Below are 24,736 nucleotides of genomic sequence, written 5' to 3'. Positions count from 1 at the left end.
AAATCCAAAAGATAACTGAGACCAGGAGCAGAAATCAGGCTCACCTGGTTCATCAAAGTTACATAATGCATTGGAAATGAACTTGTTCCTGAAGGACAAGATCTGTGGAATTTCCAGGCTAAATGTAAGGAATGGCTATCATTCCAGATAGCTAGGCCAAGGGAGTGGGAGCAGCAGTAGCAGATAACTCCGTGCCAATGGGATAGGATACATTTCATGCCACAAAGGAGATGAACATTCTTTTGAGGGATGTGGAGAGTAAGTTTTTGGAGTCAATATTCTCAGTTATGGATTTTGAAATGTTCCAGAATTTCATCTGATTCAGAAGTGGAGAATTTGTTTTTCCCTGCTCTTATTATTTTTAAAGAGTGTTGTTCTTCCAATAGTAAGATTGTGGAGCTTGCCCTATGCTGTCTTTCTTTGAATAAATAATACAAAAAATTCTAGATTAAATCTGCAACAATCAGTGTCACTTTTGGGGGCATGGGGAGGTCCTTATTTCTAGATATAGGTAGTCCTCGACTTTCAACAATTCATTTAGTGACTGTTTTAAGTTATAATGGCACTGAAAAAAGTGACTTATGACCCTTTTTCACAGCATTCCCTTGGTCACATGATCAAAATTCAGATGTTTGGCATACTGATACATATTTATAATGGTTTCAGTGTCCTGGAATCATGTGATCACCTTTTGCGACTTTTCTGACAAAGTCAGTGGGGAAGCCACATTCACTTAGCAACCTTGTTACTAACTTAACAAGTGCAATGATTCACTTAACAACTGTGGCAAGAAAAGTTGTAAAATGGGGCAAAATTCATTTAGCAATCTCCTGCTTAGCAACAGAAATTGTGGCTGTAAGGCTAACTGTTCTCTGTTCTCTTTTGCTGTCAGCAGCATTGCAGCAATTCTTAAATATTTCTGAACTGGATTGCTGCTTGCTTTTTGCTAGTAAACACTCTTCCCATTTGGTTGCATTTCATACCATTTTTATCCGATGTTCAATCACAAATGCTACCGTGTTTCTTATATAATAAGAAATATATATAATATATTTAAAATATATAATATATATAAATATATATAAAATATATATAAAATATATAATAAGAAGTGCAACTTTTAATGTTGACCAATGGGACTGTTTCTTTTGCCCCCCCTCCCCCAACTCTGCCAATCAGCAGCTTCAACAAATGAAGAGAAGTAAAATGTGGGTTTTTTTCTCTCTCTAGGTCGTAGGCAGAGTTGGGTTCTCCTGTTTGTGAAATTGATCACCTTAATGGATTGAACAGAATGGCAACAGAAAGTGGGAGTGCAGTGGATAGGGGAAGGGGAGCAAAGGTGAATCTCTGAGCTGCTTTAGGGAGCCTCCCTTTGCCCTGCAAAGATCCCCCCCCCACTTCATGAGAGGTTGCATCCAGTAAGATAAATTTTAGATCCTTCCGTCCCATTCTCTGCACTCCACATCCTCCACTTATTTACTAGTAGGCTGCCCACTCTTCATTGTTTGCCACTGATGCTTTAAGCAAAGAGTTTCTGTCCTGCATGTTGTTTTTGTAGCTGGAATTCAATAGATGCTCAGTGTAAAAGTTAAACTTCTGTTCTGAATATGGAAAGACAACTTTGATCTGACTACTGATTTAATCTGATCCCTTGATTTAGGCAGGGGTGGGTAGCCAATTAGTCAGATGTGCTTCTCGTTCTCACCCTTTTTGTTTTGTTTTCGTAATCTTTAGTAATTATATTACTGAATTTTGGCTGCAAAAAATAAGAAATGCTGTACAGGTAATCCTTGATTTACAACCACTAATTGAGATTAGAATTTGTGTTGCTAAGCAAGCCATTCATTAAATGAGTTGTACCCAATTTTACAGCCTTTTTTTTCCCACAGTTGCTAAAATATGACAGCTGTTAAATAAATCACATGGTGACTAAGTGAACTTGATTTCTCCCATTGACTTTGCTTATTGGAAGCTGATTAGAAATGTTGCAAATGACCCTGGGAATTTTGATCATGTGACTGTGGAGATGCTTTGATGATCATAAGTGCAACGACTGGTTATAAGTCACTTTTTTCAGTGTTAACTTTGAATTATTTCTAAACAAATGGTTGTAAGTCAAGGACTACCTATACAGTTTATTGACATTTTCGTCCTTGGCCTCCAGGGAGGATATTCAACTGGGTTCCTGATTTAGGATATAGTTGCATATAGGCCGTGATGGAAAATATGCATCTGGAACATTTCAGGTTACAAGTGGGGCTTATACAATTGAATGATTCTTAACAAACAAAAAACACGTGTAATGAAAATAACATATAGGAAGAAAAGTTTGGTTGAACATTGTTCTTCTGATAAGCTGTTTTGCTAACTATAGAAGTTTAGGTGATAGCTTTTTGTTTTTTGTCACATTTCTTTTAACATAATCGAATATTTGGCTAGGTTAGCCTAACTTTGATACCCTTGTAGTGAACAGAGTTAAGTGACACTAGCAAACCTTGAATTATATCAATGTAGAGTTTGCAAAAGATAAACAGTAATTCAAACTGATACATGAATGAATCAAGTCTCTCCCATTTGTTTTGTTTTCTGTAGTTTCACATTTACCTACAAACTAACTGAAAGTTTTATTTGTTCCTTAGAGCCTCGTTACATTCTGTCCCTGAGAAAGCATGTGTATTTTAGTGCAAGAAGTGAAATGGGCGTTATTTCTAAAAAGAGGCCAGTATTTAAAATGTTCCATTAAGGTGGAAAAGCAGTAAATAATATTTTGAATTTTCTCAAAACCTGGCAGGCAAAAAGGGTGGAAAATGTTTCCTACCTGGAGCCAAAAGAAGATCACCAGAGCTGTTTTTTTTAATGAATCATGGAGTTTTTCTTTCCATGTTTGATGCCTGTTTATGATTGGGCAGCCTTTCAGTATAATTCTCTTTATATTCTGGGTAGAATTAAAATTAGTGAAAATTGTAGCTTAGCAGAGAAATATTCTGACATAAAGATGAAGGAAAAGTTGGGAGGAGAATTTAAGATTCTCCTTTCCTAGAACTTTAGATGGGTATAGCAATTCTCTTGTGCAATTGAGGTGTACAAGACTTAAAACAAGACCAGAGACAGTATATCTCAATTGCACAAGGTACAACAATCCTTGAGTTACAACAGTTATTTTGGTGACTGTTCAAATGGCACTGAAAAAAGTGACTAATGACCATTTTTCACACTTATGACAATTTCAATATCCCTATGGTCACATGATCAAAATTCAGACACTTGTCAACTGACTCATATTTATGACAATTGCAGTGTCCGAGGTCATGTGATCACCTTTTGCAAAATTTAAGCAAAGTTGATGGGGAAGCCAGATTCACTTAACAATTATGTTACTAACTTAACACCTGCAATGATTCACTTAACAGCTGTGGCAAAAAAGGTCATAAAATTGGACAAAACTCATATAACAAACGTTTCATTTAGCAACATAAATTTTGGGCTCAATTGTTGTCGTAAGCTGAGAACTACCTGTATTTTGAGCTATTCCATTCTAGCACTGCTTATATTTTATAAAATATAAACTATATATTTTTTTGATTTGTCAAATGTATTTTAAAAGTAACTTATTGTTATAGTGTCTGTTTATAAACTTATAAGTTAAGGAGCAAATGTAGCTTTGATCCTGGGTTGGCTTATTGGTAACTAATGATATTACTATAATGAAAAAATGTAATACTTTTGCAAAGGTTCATGGGTGAGGTGGCTTGAAAGAACTAAAATGAAAAATGACATTTTTAATATTTGCCTCCTGGTTGATGGAGCATCTAGCTATACTATAATTTATTTGGTAAAGTCAGACTGAAACAGAACTGGAGAAATAAAAACTCATCCATTCCTGCTTCATTTCCAGAGTCACAGAGAAAGGAAAGTACAATAATTTGCATAAAATAAAAAATAGAAGTAGAAATATAATAGAAGTAGAAAGAATAGAGAACAGAACAGAATAAAATAATAAAGTAGAATGGTTTATTGGCCAAGTGTTATTGGATATGCAAGGAAGTTGTCTCCAATGTGTAAGCTCTCAATATACATGCAAACAACAAATTAATATAATAATAATGATGCTTACATAATCCACAAAGTCTGTGGTGGGTGGGTGTTTGTGTGTGTGTGTGAATGCATATTCACCGGAACCTTATCTACATGATATTGTGTTGCAGTGGTTAACCTGATATGGGGGTAGAGAGAACCAACCAATGATTATCCTGATAATGTAGTATAAGAAACTCTTTGGGGGGGTGGTACCGAAGGTTGGATTCACTTCACCAGTGAGTAGATGGCGAGTCTGAACACTATTGACTCTTTGTTTACAGAAACAATGAGTTGAGACTGAAGATGGTGACTGGACCACCTCATTCAGTTGATAGGAATTTAGACAATAAGTGCAACAGTTTGCCTATACGAGTATGTGTCTTGCATGTGTCTATTTAATCTTTTAAAAAGGAGTTGTTACTCTCCATTATAAAATAAAGTCTTTATACTTTTTCTCACTGGGAAATAACATTAAGGTCATTCAACATTTGGCAGTCCTGCAGGGATCTTTTAGGACTGTTAACATACTAGAGCATAGAGGAGTCTTCCTCAATCTGGAAACATCCAGGCATGTTGGTATTGCAACGTCCTGAATTCCTAGGCTGCAAGGCCATGCTATTAGATATTTTGGAAATTGCAATATCAGCGTATTTGGTGATTGTCTCATTGAAGAAAACTGCATTACTGAATAAGTTGTCACTGTCCTCACTGCCATTACATATGTCCTTGCTTGTAGTTCTCTATTGGCATTTCATGCAACTTTAATCTTTTGCAAATGGATCTAGCTCATAGGATATTTGGAACAGTATGTAATGTAATAAATGTAAGCATCATAGGAAGAACTTGCAGACAGGCCTCATTTAGCAATCACAATGGGTTCTAGTGAAGTGATTGCTAAATGAACCAGGTAACTGAAAGAGACAGAGACACAGAGTAAAGATTACTGATTGCTATGATCACATTCAGGTAAAGTTCTCTCTTGCAGTAACACCAGCATTATTGTAACTCCAGCATGCATTGTTGTAAGTATGCACATTATTTGCAACATATTACCATTTATTACTGTCATATTCTGAATGGTGCTAACCAATGCAATTGCTAAATGATTACTTTCTGTTTAGGAAATAAAGTGTCAGTACTACTTTGGATTCTTAAAGAAATTTCTTATATATAAGATAGTGGGCAACTAATGAGTGCTTTTCATCTGTCTTTTTCTTACAGGGTGGAATTCCAGAATAAATTCTACATGGGTACCGGGTTCAAGTTTCTCCCTTTCTCATTTGACAGTATCCGTGATGGGAAATTTGATGAATAATCATCTTGGAGACATAATACCTGGAAGTGTGGCACTAAATCCAGACCTTTACTGCATGCGTGTATAGTTTTCCATTGTGTCCATAATATTCTAGTGATAATAATTTGATTTTATTCATTTAAAGTTTTTATTGAAGGAAGAAAATCCTAAGAGGATACTCAGAGAATTTCAGGGGTGGGGGGATTGCTAGCAAAATTAAACTGTACTTTTGGCAAGTTTTAGATAAGTCTTTGGTTTTATACCACAAGTGCTGACAGAGGAACGTTTGTGATCATTGAGAAAGATGTCCTGGTGGTCTGAAGTTGTCTTGTTCCCCAAAACCATGGTGTCTAAAAGAAAAAAAAATTCATGTTTCTAGTTCTATTACTTCAGATTTGGGGAAACACCTTTATTACATACATTTGTTCTGACAACTTGATGATTAAAGGGGCTCGATTATTCATCCATCCAACACACTTTCCTTTAGACTTTCAAAAGGACATTTATATTTCCTACAGATTAAATTTGCTAAGTACAAAAGTTGTAATCGAAAAAACAGTCTTGTTTGCAAATAACCTGCTTAAATGCTAGTATCCCTATATTTTTTTTCTCAGTTAAATCATAAATCAAAGGGATGACAATGCACCAGAAAAACCCTTCACTATCATTTGACAGACATTTTAAGCACTTGCCCCTGTGCAGGACTTTTTCCATATTTTAAATGTAATTTTAATCCCTGAAAACCATATTTTTGGTAACATTTGAAGGGTAAACTAGAAACCCCCCCAAAAAAAAAATCCCCCAAAACAAAAAACCTTTGCATTTTGGTATTGTCAGAAATTTCTTTTCCTAGATGAAAAGAGCAGGCCGAGGAGCAGCTTACTTGCTTACCCTGTTATAGCTGGACTCTGTTTTGCTTTACATGATTAATTAATAAAACATTTAATAACACTGGCTAAAGCTCTGAACTGCTTGCTTTGTTCAAAGAAAACTCAGAATCTTTCACCTCCATTCTCACATGACCTTGACATCTATTACTGCTGTAAGGAAAAACTTGGCTATTCTTGACACATCTAGAGCTGAACAATTCAAGGGAGTGTGGTAACTTTACAGGAGCAGTAGTAGCAATATATATGTTTTTAGGACAGATTCACCTTGAAAATAGGAATTGCTTGAGGGTAACACCTGCCTTCTGTTTGTGTGTGTTTAGATACAGGAATGAATATAGCATTGTATGGCTCTGTAAGATGTAAATTTATGCTGTGGGTGTCGTGTTGTGTTGTGTTAAATAAATGTGCACTTTTTTGAAAATCTTTCACGTGCAGGCTTCAGGGCACTTCATTGGCACTTAAAGAATGATCTTTGATTTGACGTGTTAACCTTACAAGAGGGTGTAAAATCAACACTTTTTATTGGAAACTGAAATTATAGCTGTTGCTATTGTGTAAAATGCAAAAAAAACCCGTTTTGACAACTATAATATGCAGTAAAGTTTTCCGTATTTTCCTCATCAGCTAATTGTTGTTATCTATTAAAACAGTTGAAGTCACCTGTAATGTCTTGTGTTTTTTTAATTTGGGGGATGGGATGGATGAGGGAGATTAAAAGAGAAGAGAGTGAACACAAATGTAGGAAGATAGAAAAAAATAAAATAAAACAGGTAATTCCAAAAGCTAAATTCTGGAATCAGTTACTAGGTAAAATTCTTTTTTTATTGTTGTTGCTGTTTTAATCTTTGGGATTTATTCAGTTTTGGTGTTTGGTGTTTCACTATGATGATTCCCCTTCAATTATGCTGAAGTCCAATCCCATCCACTACAATCAGAGTAGTAGTTTAATTCTGCTATCCCTTTGCTTATAAAACTTCAACCCACAACTTTCCACCCACAAAAATGAAAAAGTTTTCTTTAAACAAACTAACTCTTGGGAAATTTATTTATTTGATATATATTCCCCCCCCTTTTTTTTTCATGAGCTCAGGGCAGCACACATAGTGCTTCCTCCTTTTATTTTCCTCTGCAAAACAAACCTGCATAGTAGGAAGGGCTAAAATAATTAGTAGTCATCCAGTGAGATTTCATGGCCAAGAGTGGAATTTAAACCTAGGCGTCTTCAGCGCCATTTCAGCATCAAAGCCATTACACCATGTCAGTTCTATATTTCAGAATTCTGAAATACTCCAGAATGAAGCTCCCTCATGTTCCCATCTCTTTTATTAATACCAGATTCTTCATTTTCATTGAATTATTAGATCCATACATTTGACTCTGCTGCCTTTTGTGACCCGTGCTAGTCTATGGGCTCTGTCTTTAATCTTCCAGGATAAATTCCAACATGATAAAAATTTTGCTGGGATTGAACCTCACCAAAAGTAAATGCCTAAACAAATTTATGGATTTTAATTCCCAAAATTCTCAGCAATGACAATTCTGAATAGGGAATTGTAGGAATTGATGTCCATATTGGAGAGTACCACACTTTGGAGAGATTTGAGGAAGGCTTGTATAATAGCAGTGACTGCAACTTTATATCTCTAGTCCTTAATAAAGCATTTCCTTCTATTTTTGCTTAGCTGTAGGAGGATCAATCTGACCATTTTCAACTCAAAGGTATGTGCACAATTTCCCAAAAGAAGCTGTGCTTTAATGTCTTAAATCAAAAAAGAAACGAACAACAAATATTGCTGTTAAAGTATAAAATGGAGTCAAAAAGCCAGCCTATCCAATGGAAACTAAACATCCTACAGAAGTGGTAGATTATATGTCTAGATAGCAGTTGCTTAGGGACGGATGTCGATGACATTGTCCATGTATCTTATGAAGTCTTGTTCGCAGGAATGTGTTCATTTTAATAAAATGCTTTAAGGCCGTCTGTGTCAACATTTTTCAACTTGGCAACTTTGAGATGTGAGGACTTCAACTCCCAGAATTACCCAGTTAGGCTGAAAATTGAAGTGATCTATGTTAATATCACATTAAATCAGTTGTTTGCAAACTGGAGCAATCTATATGGGAATCAGTAAATCAGTTGAGAAGGATAGAGTTCTAAGGCATGCAGAGTGTCTCCTTTTTCTATTAATACAGCTTGGCTGCTCTCAGTGTGTGCTTCAAAAGATCTCCATTGATCAGATTTGTCTGGCATAATTTGAATATTCTGGTGTTTCAAAATGGTTGGCAAGATATTCGTACATGGTTTAGAGGGAACAGTGGGTATTTACTTGTACATGGTTTAGAGAGGACAGAGTGAATTTTGCAACCAGTCAGAAGCCTATGTTTTAAAAAAAAGGATGAGACAGCAAACATTTCAATATATATGCTTGTTCTGTTGCGACATGTTCTGTTGCAAGAGAGTGCCAGGAACCAGTTCTTGAAATCACATGAGCTTTAAACCTTGTTTTCTCTGTCATAACCTAAATTGCTTCATTCTTAGTTCACAATTATCCATCTCAAGGATATTTTAGTTCTCCAGAGAAATAAAAAGATATGACTCTTGCTATTAATAGATCAATTGCAGCTTCTGGAAGTATTTGTTGGTAGGCTATGATTGGAATGGATGCTCTTATGCTTCATTCTGTTCCTGTGGAGAAAAACAATCCCGGTTTAGGATTTGCTTATCAAACGCTCTTTGAATCTATTACTCATTACCCATTACCTAGGCTGCAGGAAAAAGGGCCAGTGGGACACAGTTTGTAGGCCATAAGCTGGTTCTTGGGAAAGATGAGATCATTTGGTAAATAGGCTTGTCACTGTCAGGCTCCGGAGTCCAACTGGGCTTGCTGCCCAATCTGGAGCTCGACACATCAGAGGGACCAGCCAGGGTGTCAGATGGAGCACTGCTGCAATTATGGATAATGGCATTACCAGTGTCCCGGATAGTCGCTCTCGTCGATCCTACCAGCCTCCTAGATGGCCACTGCCGATCTCGTGGGCAACTTACCAGCCTCCCAGACGACCATGCAGATTGCGAAGATCGGAACAAACCTGAAAGGGGGAGTGACTGGATAGCTGGGCTAGAAAAGGACCCACTGAGAACACCACACACATTGGGGGAACGGATGGGTGGGAATGGAACAAGAAGTGGGGGTGGATGAATACAGGGGAAACACAAGCATAGGGCTAGGCAACAAGAAATAGGCATGGGATGTAGGTGCAGGGTGTTAGATACTATGGCAGATGTTAGGCAGGCGGGAACAGCTGGGAGGGGCTGGATTAACAAGGGTATATTAAATGCTCAGAGGCTCTCAGAGCTAACTTTGATCGGGTTTGATCTGTTCTTGTCACTCAGGATGAAATACTGGAATAAACCAAGTAACTATGAAACCTGTAAATGACTTTTAATTTGCGAGTGATCCTCTAGTAGAGGCTGAGAGTCACGCTTAACTATAGTCGATTTACAACATTTATTTAGTGATCATTTAAAGTTACAACGTCACTGGGAAAAAAAAGATTTATAATCATTTTTCACACTTAGGACCATTACAGCATCCCCATATTCACTTGATCAAAATTCAGATGCTTGACAATTGAGTCATATTTATGATAGTTGCAATGTCCTGGAATCATAGGATTTTCTGACAAAGTTATTAGGGAAGCCAGATTCACTTAACAACTATGTTACTAACTTAACACCTGCAGCGATTCACTTAACAACTATGGCAAGAAAAATAGCATAATGGGCAAAGCTCACTTAACTAATGTCTCACTTAGCAACAGAAATTTTGAATATAATTGTGGTTGTAAGTCGAGGACAATCTGTAGTGGAATATTAGTCTGTGCAAAGTAATTTATACATTGAAATCAGAATTTTGGGCAAGTGCTCCAATTTGAAATAATCCTGCCCCAGACCTGATAGGTAGGGTCTATGATGACTTGACACTGCTAGTTCAGCCAGCAAGGGGCAGCTTCACTACCGCCAACCCTCCTCTGCCAACTCAGTACCGCCATTTCTTTGCAGGACATCTTGACACCAGAAAATTGCTGCAAGGAAAACTCATTGTGGGTGCTGGATGGAGAGCCAGATTAATGAATGGGCTTTCAGAAGGTGGTGACAATAGGTTGGGTCTGCCCCAAACGCTGAATCGGCAGTTCGGCTGCAGCGAGGGATGGGGCGGATGGCGGACAGGCAGCGATAGGCTTGGGCTTCCTATTTTGACACCCCCAGCCATTGCTTCTGAACCTTGAACTGGCTACACTACAAGTTTTTTTTTTTTAAAGTCCTGGCTCTGCCAATCCCTCCCCGAATATGCTGAGTAGACAAACCTTGCATCCCAAGGCTGGCCAGTCCAACTTAGCAGCATCAAATCCTCCCATTCCATGAAAGATAAATAAATACATTTGTTTTAACCTTTAATATAGTTGATATACTGATTCATTTATTTGTAATGACCAAAAATGGATTGTAACAAATCTTGACTTTGCACGTGCTCTCTCTCTCTCTTTTTCATATATCTTTCTGTCATAATAAATGTGTTTTTTTAAAATACAAAAAGATGTTCTGTATTTGCTGCTACATATTAATCCAATTATTTTTTCCTTCCCAGAATTAATCCTATTTAAAGGTAAGCTGTAATATTTCTATTGAACACTAGAACTTTTTTTTAAAGCTTAGGAAAGAGAGGCTGTGAAGAGGATGTGCGCTTAAATCTCTTTCGAAAATGGTTTCAGAAATAACATTTTCTCTTTCAATACATGAGACAAGACTGTAAAATGGGAATGGGTAGTCAGGGATTCAGTGTATCATGCCACAGTCTTGGTATGCTGATGTAGCAGACTTCTAGGTTAAGCCATAATATGTTATATTTGGCTGTAATGTTTAAATAAATACAACAGTTGGTTGTGTAACCTGAATTAACTATGTTGAATGAACCCAACAAATGGGTTGTATATAATAAGCTCAACTCCCTTTGATTTCATTGGAGGCTTTATATCAGGATCTAGGCCAATATTATTTATTGTCTGTTCTGTTGCTCTCTGTTGAGCCTTGGGCTTTATTTTTAACTATCTTCCCCCATGCCTTATTTTTCAGGTTTCTCCCTTTACAGGATTGTTGACATAATATGATGAATTCTGCTTGGAGTCTGTCTCATATAATTTTTTTACTTCTCTGGAACAAATTTTTCTCTATTTTTATACCTATTGTTGCCAATCTTACATTGCAAATACTTGGGACAGTGGCTTCTGTGCTTTACAAAAGTTTCTAACAAAAGAAACAATTTGGTAATTATAAGACAAGTTTGCAGTTAATGCATGTTATAATATAAATCAAGAGCACCTCTGAATTATCAAGTGAGTCATTACTATTTCTAAAGAGAAGCAGAAACAGCAGCTTTCAGAAAGGCTAGACATCCAATACCTTAAAAAAAAAAAAGAAATTTACCACTGGGGTGAGTGGGTGTAAACCTGTGGGTGATTGTTGACACATTCTGAGGGAAGTGGGAGGGCAGGAACAACTGACAAGGTACTTGAAATTATTGGGAAGCTGAACTGAACTGACTACTACTGCCTGCTTGTGTCTGCTGATTTCAGTGAATAATTTCACAGTTGCTATTCACTTCCATTTCTGATGCCCAGACTGGCAGAAAGGCACCAGTCAAATCCATGAAGGACAAGTACTGTATCTCTTTTATAAAAATAAAATTGATTCTTTCTTTCTCTCTCTCTTCCTCTCTCCCTCATGAATTTCTCTATATCTATCTGTCATCTATCTATTTTGTGGGAGTTTCTCACACACATAATGCTCTGACCCCATCACTTTAGTTCACCATCCTTTTCTGGCAAGTCCAAATGATAATTTGCCCCCCCCCATATTTTTAAATAACATTCTCAAACAGGTGTTGGAAAAGTGGGGTAAGAAAAGAGCTCCATGATGAAAAGAAAAGTAGTTGGTTGCTTAAAATTTGAGCCCTGTGGGGGAACAAGATTAAATTTTGATTATGCCTCTAGGAAGGGTGTATATTTTATTTGGCTGAATCCCAAGTCAAATTGGAGTTCTGTGATGAGACATGATATTTATTTCTTCTAAGCTAAGGCAGGCAACATGGGGAATGGCACTGCTCCTATAGGGAGGTTTTTTTGGCAATTTACAGGCTCCATGCCACCAAAATATTGTTTTAATTAAAAATTAATGGAAAACAAAACAATTCAGCATCTTCTTTATTTCTAAGAATGTTCCTGGACCCAAGACAAGCCCCATAACTATTAGAAAATAAAAAAGATGTGATTGGTTTTGCTGATAGTGGCAGTTATTTTGTGAATATACATCATGGAACTCACAGGGTATATTTGAGCCAACATTTCCTAAATTACAGGATGTAAATGTAATACATAAGGAAAATATAGCATAATCATATACCATAATATAATGCAGTAATAATATACAGACAGGTGGTTGAGCAACTGGTCCTGTGTCACAACCAGAACAATCTAGAACTGAACATATTTAAAACTGTAGAGATAATAATAGATTATAGGAGGAGCCCTCCTATTCTACCACCTCTTACAATATTATGCAATGCAGAATCAACAGCAGAGACCTTCAAGTTTCTGGGTTCTATAATCTCCCAGGGCTTGAACTGGATACCTAACATTAGCACCATCATTAAAAAGGCACAGCAAAGAATGTTCTTCCTGCACCAATTCTGAAAGTTCAGTTTGCCCAAGGATCTGCAGTTCTACAGAGGTATTATTGAATCTGTCATTTGAAGTTCTATAACAACAGATAGTTAGGACTGCAGAAAAAAACACACCATTGCAACCAGCCTGCCTTCCATTGAGGACCAGTATACTGCATAAGCCAGAAAGAGGGATGAGAAAATATCTACAGACCTTTCACATCCTGAACATAAACTATTTCAACTCCTCCCCTTGGGATGCCGCTATAGGGCGTGGAAGACAAAAGACACACAGACTGCCCCCCCTCCCATGCCATCACTGTCTTATACCCAAAAATTCCCTCAGCAGTGTCTTATATCTAAGAATATTTACCCATGTTCTAGGGCTGTATTACTATTATATTTCTCATAATTCCTATTGCCTCCTTCTACTGGTATCTTACGATTATATTACTTTGTTGTTTGTATGTATAGATAGCTTATGCATCAGAGACAAATTTCTTGTGTGTCCAATCATACTTGGCCAATGAAGAGTGCTCTATTATTCTCTTCTGTTCTATTCTCTTCTCTTCTATTTCTATTCTATTTCTATTATTTCTATTCCATTCCATTCTATTGTTTGAAATTCCAGATATGCCTATTGTCCCAAATACCTTTCATTTGTAAAATGAATTCATCCTGAAACAATTAGAATTAAATTTGGATTTCCTGAAGCTTTGTGGCAGTCATTTAAGCTTTTTCCATCTACTTTCTCCCTATACATGGAATCCATTCATGGTTGGTGGGAAAGAAAACTGAAATAAATAAGATATCAATTACGTAATCATATTTTATTAGGGGCTACTTGATGGAAGTGCTTGGGGAAAGCCAGCTGAATCTTACACAATGGTTTATTCAGCTCTCTGTGGTTTGGCTAGTTCAGTCTCAACTGAACAGGAATGTTTGAAGAACATTGGTTAAGGTGGTAACAGCAAATTGCTTGTTAATTTTGTATTTTTCAGCGTCTTGCTTTTCCTCAATAGCCTTCATTCTTTCAACCTATTCCTATTTTAACCGCCTAATTCTTAAAAGTATTTCCTTTCCATTCATTTATATCCTGATCATTCATAGAATTTTCATTTACCACAGCTACTTATTTTATGTTAGTCATATATAGAAATTATATATATATTTTCTTTCACCTCTGATGCCTCTAGATGTTAGATTTTTATTTGGAAAAGCTCTATGCTCATTTTTCAGTATTTTTAGCAAAATGTTTGTAATATTCATAACTGCATTTGTCCTTGGTTTTTCTTTACTATCCAATGTGTGATTTTTAAATTAGTTTTGTACTGTATTTTGTTTTATAAATGAATATTATTTGTTTATAAAGCAGTCTTAACTATTAATAAAGTGCATCTTGACATTTAATATATTATTTGACACTATAAAATCCCTCTGTTGTGGCAGCATTATGTTTATTATTCCCTAGAGAATGAAAGATTAAAAATTGAATTATCAAATAATGGATAAAGGGATCTTAAAATGGCCTTTGCCAGGACCAGTTGAAGGGGGTTGCAGAAGATATTATAAAAGAGGGTGGATCACTTTTAAACTATTGTTATTAAAAATAAAATTTGCTACAGTATCTGCTTTAAAATTCCAATCAATCAGCTTAATACTCTTTATTATGATTTTCAGCTGAAAAAAGGGGGCTCAGAACTTTCTCCATTTGCTTGTCTGTCTTCCCACTTTGAGCAAGACAGTGTGCTGAAAATAGAACAGAATGGGAGAAAGTTGATATTTTGGAGGGATCAAAAGAAGAGTTGTGTTTGAAAATGAAATATGCCCTTAGTATATAATGCTCTGAGAACAAATTTGAAAAAGTGATTAAGGCATCAGGCTCGGAACCAGGAGACTTGTGAGTTCTGCCTTTGGCCTGAAGCAGAGGTGTATAACATTATACATTATGTGAAGAAACTGAGTAGGATGTTTCCTCCATCTTCTGTTTTCTGACATCTTCTAAAGAAATGGAGTAATAATTGTTCAGAGGTAAAAGGAAAGGTTGAGCATTCCACAAAAGATGACACTATTCAATTTGAAATTATAGTATAAGAGGATAAACCAAATGGATAACTAACAATGGCAAGTAGTCATGTTTTATATATACACTAGCCTGTAACCTGGTGTTGCCTAGACAACTTTTTATGCTTTTCTAAGTTCACATGTGTACATGCAATAAAAGGGCTGTGTTCCTTGCTAGGAGAGAAGCTTCCAGAAAGAATTCTAACGGGTTTAATGAGTTAAACCTCTCCAGAAAAGAGCCTTGAGGAAAATAAATAAAAAAACTGAACACTTTCAGAGCAAATGTCATCATCTATTTTAGACAGTGCCACTCCTCAACCAATCATGGTGTATGATCAAGTTATTAATTACGGGCCTAATTTGTTCCGCCTCAGCTTGATTGTACTTAATTGACATTGGCTGGTGAGTAAAAAAGTAAGCAGGGATTGTTTTAGCATTGGAATAAGGTGGGGGTTATTTGGGAATTCCAGGACTGTAAACTAGATTACATTGGGACTCAAAGGCCAGCAGGATGTGTAATCAGTAGATGTTGAGCCTGACTTGAGAATGTCATTTTGTTTCCTTTGTCCTTTTAAAATTATTTCCAGCCCAATGGGAAGTTGGAAAGAAATGATATTGGAGGAGTTTAAGTTCTCTTCATACCAGTAATAACTGAAACTAGAACAGCACCAAATTTGGGGAAAGCTGGTAAAAGGACAATCAAAATCAAAGACAGAGCAGATCTGACTGGAGACTACAGAGAAAATTGAAGAAGAAAAGTTCCAATGCTTCTCTATGAGAGAAACAGATGGAGAGCAGCTTGTTTCCTTCTCACCCCCTTTCCCACATGTTAGAGGACACACAGTAGAGCAAATGCAGCTCATCCTTAACACCTACTTGCGCACACGGACACAGCACTAGTGAAAACAGAATAATACAGACAAAACTCATGTTTACACACCCTGAATATACTCCCTCTAATTCATACACTTGGAAGAAACCTCACTTTAATGTTGTCTACATACCATTGCTATACACAGAGACAGGCTGTATGCCACACTCTGGTTGTTTCATGAGGAGAAAATGTACACACCTTGCCAACATCTTCCCCAAAGAAAATACAGATGTCTTCTCTAGCCTCTTCTGGTAAAAGGGTTGGAAATGATTCAGAAATCCTGCTCCGCAGTTTCACTGCCTTGCTTCTTAAGGAAGTGCTATTTCTCTGATTTTGCTGCCACCTGTTGCTCATGTATTGCAACTGCAGCTTTTCTCTGCAGATTCTGTTACTGTACTGCACCAAGCATAATTTTTGAGGTATGTGTTAATTAAACCTGAAGGCTATTCATTGCATGTAGGGTACCCCAACCCAAAGCATATTTATGCTTCCTCATCCTGGCTCAGGGTGAGGAAGTATTATCTAGTATTATCATTACAAATTATAATAGGTTTTCCAGATTTTCTATAAAATACTGAAGTCTGTAGTGATTTTCAGTCATCTAGATCATGGCTGTCCCAAAGGTGATTTACCTGGAGGCAACTGGACTTTCTTGTTTGTTCTTTGAAGACATTTTGCTTCTCATCCAAGAAGCTTCTTCAGCTCTGACAGGATAGTGGGGAATGGAAGGATTTATATTCCTTGCAGACAGCTGGTCATTTGGATCCTGTCAAACTCGCAGCCCATGGGCCAGATATGTCATGCTCTGACCTTGCCCATACCTGGTTTAGTGAAGAAGGAAAAAGACACAATATGTCCATATTCAGTCCAGAATTTAAAATTTCCCAGCTGCACCATCATTTCCCCCCCTTATTTCTTGCCTGTGATGCTTGCTTCTCTTTGCCTGTTAACAGAGGCAGCTCCGAATCGCACTAAAAGACATACCCAAAACATTTCTATTTGCATTTAACATGTTTAGAGTATATGATTTATGGTCAGTCATTGTATATATTTACATACATTTTGTTTTATTGTATGTTGATAGAGTATGGCAGTTATCTTTCATAAAATATGTAATGTGCTATCATACACTGTCTGGGACAGCATGAGGTAAGTGTGAGCTATGGATCAGCTGCTCCTTTGCTTGGCTTCAGGCTGGGCCTAAAGTATTGTTTTCCTCAGTGTTATGCAGAGTTAGATGCAAAAGGAAAGCTAGGCTCTTTTATTTTGAATAGGGCCTGAGTTCTGAGTGTTTAAAGTGATCATGACTTGCCCGTCTTTGTAATTAAAAAATACTAATTAAAAGAATACATATCTTCTTCATATTAATTTTGTAGGTCTCAAAAGGAGATTCATCCTTCAATGAATCTTGGTGTAAGTATGGCTGGCCTTTACTTTACTTCCCTCTCTACAGTATTGTAATTATGAAAACTGATGAGTTAGTGTTTTGATAAAAAATGTGTGAGATCCGAACTAAACACTGCCATCTCCTGTTCTTAGCAAATTCTAAAATGGAGGGGAAACAACAAGAAGGATTCCAGCCCTCTGCTTTTAAAAGGCTATAAGAGCTGTTTTAATATGAGATCAATTTTAGTTGCTGTAAAAGTTTCCTGTTTCCTATTTCTGCATTTGAAGCTTCCTTCTCAACAGCTTTGCCTAATTAAAGCAAAGAGTTTGCTGTGACAGACAGATGTAAAAAAGGGCAAGTGTTTTCCTGTCCTTAAATTGACCAATGAAGGAGAGAGGGTGGGACTTTCTGAATTTCCCTTGCTCATCATGTTGTTTGCTATCTGGTGGCCTCAGGAACCCTGGGAATGAGTAAATAAGATTATTGTTGGATAATAGAAACAGAAACTACATTAAAAACATTATCAAAGCTGTTTTAAAACATTTGGAAAAAGAAATTGCTAGGCACAAAAAGCAGAGCTTTCATAAGTAACTACAGTAGTAATTTCATAAGTAGTTACTGTAGTGATAATGTACTGTAATGAAAAAGGCTTTAGTCTCATAATTTGATTTAGTTTTTTAATTTTATATTGCTCTTTTCCTTTGAATGTTCGTGCGGGGTCCAGAAGGAGAGCCTTTTCTGTCTCTGCTCCTGCCCTCTGGAACATCATCCCTTCCTCCCACCAAGTTGAGAATAAACAAAGAGCTGTTTGTCACTAGCTGAGAGTCCTGCCTCTTCCCTCGACCCACACTTAACATTGGTGATGAAGGTGGGATGTGAAGAGAACAAAGGACAAAGGAGCTGAATTGAACTGGGCATCCTCATGGCATCAACAGCCATCATCGCAGTAAGTCAAGAGTTTGCATTGGCCATTCCAAGATGACCACACCCATCCCACCAGCTCCATACAACCCAGCTAAAGAAGATTGGAAATCGTATATGGATCGATTTCAGATGTTCATGGAAGCAAATGATCTTCTGGGATTATTGGACAATAGGAAAAGAGCACTTTTCCTAAGCTACTATGGACCAGAAATTTTCAAAATGGTTAAAGCCCTCTCGCCACCAACAGACTTACAGACAGTAACTTGGACAACGCTTCAGAACACGCTTTGAGCACACTATGTGCCCACAGCATCAACATTAGTTAAGCTACATGAGTTTTACCGCAATGATCAAAAGGAAGGTGAGACAGTCAATGGCTTTGTTGCAACACTAAGAGAAGTCGCAGCCGACTGCGAATTCGGTAATCTACAAGAGGCAATGCGAAATGGGCTCGTTTTGGGTTTGAAAGACCTAAACTTACAGAGGCAATTATTAGTTAAGACTGACCTCATGTTCTAAGCCTCACTAGACGAAGCCAGGGAAACTGATGAAGAACTTGTAGTCTCAAATAGATTTTGAGATACCACATAAGTGCTTTGTTTAAAATTATTTTTTTTATGGAATTACAAATTATTTTCACTAGAAGAAAGCAAGGACAAATCACTTTCAAATTGTTCTTAAATTAAACTACAATATATAACCCAATCCGAGTAGCTTTAGGAGGTGAGCTTAAGAAAGACTTTACCTTTTAAATATGTACAAAAACCATGTGAAATCTGTGCAGTGACATCTATATCCATTGCATATTGCTCAATGTAAAATAGCAGGGTGGGAACAAAGTTCCAAATTACATGTTGATAAGAAATTGCAAAATAGATAAAAAAGTAGATTTTAAGGTGATTTTGAACATAGATATCCAAAAATATTTTATATACTTGATGAGGATGATGTCTAGAAGAATGTGAAAATGTTTAACCCTTCTCCAGTATAGAGCAAAAGGAAAAACTAAAACATAAAAGGTGGCAGAGCTCCTTCCTGTTTAATACTATGATCTATCCCTGCTGAAATTCTGTTTTCTTTTGCTTCCGGCACCATGGAAAAATCATGGAAGTAGGAAAAATATGCAGTCTGTTTATTCAGATAATCACATTCACAACTTATTAAATAGCTAGTATTTCTGGTATAATGAATATTGGAATGTGAAGTGCAATTTAGCTTAAAATTCCAACTCAGTTCTAAAGTTGATGGGCTGACCTTGGGCCAGTTATTATCCCACTTGCCGATCCCACTTCATAAGATTATTTTGAAGGATAATCCATGAGTATCATTTAAATAAAAGTTTGGAACAAATGTGGCAATAAATATTGAAAGATAGCACAAATAGCATAAAAAACAACAAATGAAAGAATTTACCATTATTAACTCTGGTGCATGAATGCTTCATCTTAGCAATATAAACATGATCCAGCTGAGTTATCATAATTTTCTACTTAATAAGTAAATTAATACCTAGGCCTCCATTAAAATAAATATCTCCACATACATCTATATTTTCAGAGAAAAAATATCTGTTTTTTAGGACTTGCATTTTAGCAACCTGATAATATAATCTTACATACATCTACTCAGAAAAATCTTAGATAAATGTGTATAGAATTATAGTTTTAAACTGCTTAAATTTGGATGGATTATTGCTTGTATAAACACATACATAGACATATCCATATCTATCTCACTATGAGTGTTCATTGTTGGGATGATATGCACTCGCATACACATACACATACACAGACAACACAGAGACACAGACACAGACACACACACGGGAGTGCTGGGTCTCAGTTTAAAATATTAAACATCCATTATTCTTCTATCTCTTTAATTTCAGACATAAATTTTGTTTAGGATTACTGCTAATTGTTTTGCATGAAAAATGCTGCAATTCACCAAATTCAAGACATCTATTTCTCTGCAATATACAACTATTAGAAGAAACTGAAATAGCCTGTGGTTGTAACATACCTTGATGCTTTTAACTTTTCTCTTCTGCTGTTTCTCAGATGTACCAGTCCTGGACTTCAGATGGAGAGAAAGCAAAAAAGCATGCATGTTGATGTAGAAAAATACATGACTCTGTCAAGACTGATGGCAACCATTAAAGGGCAGAAAAATGAAACTTATTTGCTCCTGAAAAGTGCAATACTGATGCCTTTTCTGGCAAATATTTCCTGCCAAATATCCCTGGCACTGAATCCTGGCTGCTCTCTTTTCTTGAAAGAACAACTGCTCAGGGTGAAAATGTCAAATCTTTCCCAGATGCTTTGCAGTGGTATTAAGCCTAGTCATGTTCAACTCTTTTGTCCTGTGAGTTTTGTTCTTTTGCTTTCATTTGGCTTCAATTGTGCAGTATTCTCAGATTAAGATTTGCCAGCTGGTTTCTGCTAAAAGAATGCAGGCTGAGATGAGAGAGCAGGGAAAGATGCTGGAATCCAACAGCCTAGAAAATCATGGGGGATGGGGTTACTGTTGATCCTTTAAGAGCCTCAGCTCTCTTCTGCAGTATGTTGCTGTGTTAAAGGCAGCAGGCTCTTTAAATGTAAAATACTAACTGATGAATTGCAAGCTGAGATTTGGTTAACCGATGGACTGCTTGCTGCAAAGATTTCACCCTATCTTTACATACACACACACACATATACACACTTTTCATCACTAGATTTTGTGTGTGTGTGTGTGTGTGAGAGAGAGAGAGAGAGAGAGAGAGAGGGAGGGAGGGCTTTGTTTCTATTGGCTGATTCTTGCCTTCCCACCCACATCTATTCCACATCACCTTGGTGTCTCCCTAAATAAAACCAGCCCTCCTTATCGCAGCAAGGAAATCAAGCAATAGAGTTGCAATGGATTTTAAATAAACACTCCCCCCCCCATCATTGCCAGGCTGCTGAGAAGCACGCAGGAGGCACCTCACCAACTGCTACTGAAACGCACATACATAGCTACCTTGCATGCTTTCTGACTCTACTGCTTCTTTCACCCCATGAGTGAGGGCTGGAGTATACAAGAAGCTGGCTGCAGGCAGAGGATAGAATTGGTACCTTTATGACCAATTCTTTCTCCATGGATTTGAAGGACAGCACCAGTGAGGGAAGCTTAGGGAGCCTTCAGCCTTCCAGCCTCCAGATTTTTGCTAACACCTCAACCCTACATGGAATCCGCCATATCTTTGTTTATGGACCTATGACTGTGCGGCGGGCACTATGGGCTCTAGCGTTTATAGCTTCCCTGGGCCTCCTCTTGGTAGAGAGCTCTGAGCGAGTGATTTACTACTTTTCTTATCAGCATATCACCAAGGTGGATGGGCTCGTTGCTAACAGCTTGGTCTTCCCAGCTGTCACCATCTGCAACTTTAATGGTTTCCGCTTCTCCCGTCTCACCACCAATGATCTGTACCATGCTGGTGACCTTCTAGCTTTGCTGGATGTGAATTTACAAATCCTTCATCCCCATCTTGCTGACCCAACAGTCCTGGCTATATTGCAAGAGAAAACCAACTTTCAGCACCACCGAGCCAAGGTCTTCAGCATGAGTGAGTTCCTAGGGCGTGTGGGCCATGACATGAAAGAGATGCTGTTGTACTGTAAGTTCCGGGGACAGGAGTGCAGCCACAGGAATTTTACAACTGTGAGTATAAGGAACAGACTGACTTTCTTATTACCTTAATAGTGTTACGGTAACAATGGGGTATACCTAGAATTGATAATTATATTTATCTTGGCTTCTCTTGGTGAGATAGCAGATTTGAACTGAAGTATGCTTAATATCCTTGTGGGAAATTTGGGAGATTTAAAATGGGAAGTCAACCTAGATTAAGGAATTGAGGACTGTTTCCTGGGAGATTTCAACTAGCTTTAGATATTGGTCTGTTCAGACCCTTGATGTAAGGAATGATGATATTGCATTGAGATTTCCTCAAGGAAACTAGCTTATTTTGCTGTTGAATGATGATCGGCAACAAAGCAATACTGAAATAGTACAGTACTTTCTGGCTGATATGGTTCATATATAGCCCATCGATTGATAAGGACTTACAACTTAAATAATGTCAAGCCTAATGTATTTTATGTCGTTGCAGGGGTTTCTTTTCCAATGAGGGAGGGCAGCCTGTCAAGCCCAAAATTGACATAAGTGTAGCCATTTTAGTTTGTCTTAGTATATATTCTTTTTTCTTATTGTCTCTGTGGCAGTAATGGGGGAAAGGGTTTTGGGCTTGACACATTCCTAAGCGGGGAGGAGTGGAGATAAAGAGAGTGTTATGGCTAGGTGATCTTTTTTCCTGTGGGAAAGTGCTTGGGCACCTGGAGGTGGAGATTTATGACATCAAGCAACGTTGAATTACTTCTATTGGAGAATGTGACTTTGTGGGGTTGTTTCTAACTTCTAATATTGTGGGGTAATTCCAGGTTGGGTCAGATCCGGAATTACCATGGACTTTGCCAATTTGGTGCTTTCCTAAATAAAAGAAATCTTTTTGAAGATGGACTTTGTTATTTCCTTTTAAAATGGATTCATCACTTGGAAACCTGACAGATAATTTTATTCCTTTCACTCTTGGTAACAATTATTCCTATTTCCTATTAATTTTTTTCCAGATCCTTACACAATATTCTGAAACTGGATAGCTTGAGGACAATGTTTCTCTGTAGTGATTTAGTGTTGGTGACCTAGACTAAATTTGTGGCCTAGAAGAAGTGTAGAGTTTTATGAGTATTAGGGAGTGAAATATGGAGCCTATGCCATGCTAAATATAGTGATCTTTTCTATTTCATTTCTTCTAAATGTTGTGTAATGGACAACAACATGAAGATGCAGACTGTAAGATAAGTATTGTTTCAGTTCTCATAGGCCATATGCATTCATCATTTCATAATTGCAGCATCAATTGTTGATTTTTAAGTGTGTGAATGAAGTATGAGAATAAATATAAAATATTAATACTTTGACAAACTACACATAGTAAATACAATATTTTTCAGTTAACTGGCTTCGTACATCATCCCAAGCTAATTAATGGTGCAACTAAATAATGCATAAACATAGAAATTAAATAGATCTAGGCTTGGAACTAAAAAGGAAGTGACATGTTTCATAGTTATGGCCAGTTGCCACATTAAAGATGAGGATCAGAATCGAAAAACCAAGATGACTATTTTTTAAAAACATAGGAAAAAAATGAGTAGGATAGTCTTTACCAACTTTATGTCATCCAAATGTCCAAACTGGTTTAAAATTTTGTATTTGAAGTCACAACACATATGGAGGGCACTAGATTAAAGAAATGTTTTCTATACTAATTATTTTGTCCTATTGGCTTTCTTGTGTGCCTTTTGCAGCAGTCTGAAATGGAGAAGTTAAATAAGTGAAGGTGATGGGCAGTGAATATTGGAATAAAGTTTAATTTCTTCTTTGCTCAGACTTGTGTAAAAGTCACCAAGAGATGAGTTTGAAAAAAATGTAGTATTTTTTTGAAATTTACCAATCCCTTGTTTTCAGATTAAGGCATTGACAGAAAGGAAGCGTTTTTTCCCAAAGAAAGCTTTGTCTTAATTATATCATACATTAAGGAGACATTAACAGTTTGGCCTTAATTAATAACAGTACAGAATTTAGAATATCTATAAGGTAAAGGCATTTCATATATCCTGTTATAATATATCATGTAAAATAAGGAGTCCCTTATTAGAAGGTTGAGACAGAAAACAATTTGCTTCAATAGGATAAAACTAGTAGGATCAACTCTTTAAAAAGCTTTGTTCGCTCATATAGATTTCCTCCATTGGTCCACTCTTGCCCTTCTTGGTATAGTATGAAGCACATTGCTTCTGTCTGCTGTGAAGCAATCCAGCTATATGTTTAAGCTGCATAGTTGAGATAGATTCAGATTGTAGACTTTTTAATGTAATTTAGATTTTCCACCATAGTACCTGGCTCCGGAATAAATTATGTGATTAAAAAAAAATAAACATAGGGATTACTGACAATGGGCGCGTTGTTATGGAAAGAGGATATTATACTTTTCTGATGTTTGGAAACTCACTGTTGTGATGTAGACAGGATTGTAGCTATATGTTAAGAGCAAGCTGTCAGGATGAAAACTTTGGATCACAGTCATACTCATTGACAAGCCACTGTTTAATGGACCTTTACTGAAGAATAATATTGCAAATTGATATAAAATAATAAATTCTAAATTGTAGTCTAGAAATGGAAAGTTTATTGTTATGGGTATATATTTATCAGAAGTGAATTTTCCAATATTCCTAACTATCTGTACCTTAAAAAAACACAAAACAAAACTAATGTGGAGGAATTGGGCGTATTTGCTTGGAAATTGCAGTGAGAAAAAATTGCGGAGAAATGCATGTTTTGATGTTTTCCCAGGAAAAACATGGTAGCAAATATATAGGGCCTAGTTGGATAAAAAGTGTTGAGTTGCTTTCAGTGAGTAAA

The 24,736-nt window shown here is 36.9% G+C and overlaps 2 protein-coding genes and 1 long non-coding RNA gene across 21 annotated transcripts in view; 2 read left to right on the top strand and 1 right to left on the bottom strand.

Moving 5' to 3' along the window:
* Positions 1-6,920, top strand: part of ATP6V0A1 (ATPase H+ transporting V0 subunit a1) — a 50,895-nt gene extending 43,975 nt beyond the window's left edge. For all 14 annotated transcript variants that reach the window (XM_026669857.2, XM_026669856.2, XM_087945497.1 and 11 more), the window contains one exon: positions 5,299-6,920. In XM_026669857.2, coding sequence (XP_026525642.1) covers positions 5,299-5,392 — 94 coding nt within the window. In that variant the 3' untranslated portion in view covers positions 5,393-6,920. The remainder of the gene's footprint in view (positions 1-5,298) is intronic.
* LOC148129012 (uncharacterized) lies at positions 5,564-20,956 on the bottom strand. The gene is made up of 3 exons (XR_015745637.1): positions 20,252-20,956; positions 16,551-16,739; positions 5,564-8,947 (listed from the first exon to the last, which is right to left on the bottom strand). It is a non-coding gene; the product is annotated as an uncharacterized LOC148129012 (long non-coding RNA).
* A 23-nt stretch (positions 20,957-20,979) lies between these two features.
* The window catches only part of ASIC2 (acid sensing ion channel subunit 2), a 565,171-nt gene continuing 561,414 nt past the window's right edge, over positions 20,980-24,736 (top strand). Inside the window, exon 1 of one of the 6 annotated variants that reach the window (XM_087945503.1) lies at positions 20,980-21,910. In XM_087945503.1, coding sequence (XP_087801629.1) covers positions 21,329-21,910 — 582 coding nt within the window. In that variant the 5' untranslated portion in view covers positions 20,980-21,328. The remainder of the gene's footprint in view (positions 21,911-24,736) is intronic. The other 5 variants (XM_087945507.1, XR_015745636.1, XM_087945509.1 and 2 more) reach the window with 5 other exon arrangements.

This window comes from Notechis scutatus, chromosome Z (genome assembly GCF_049901735.1).
Source record: "Notechis scutatus isolate UNSWTSFEM ecotype Mainland chromosome Z, rNotScu1.2, whole genome shotgun sequence".
In the NCBI taxonomy this organism is placed as follows: Eukaryota; Metazoa; Chordata; class Lepidosauria; order Squamata; family Elapidae; genus Notechis; species Notechis scutatus.
Note: the sequence above shows the minus strand (reverse complement) of the source record. Positions and strands in the feature narration are given on the sequence as shown.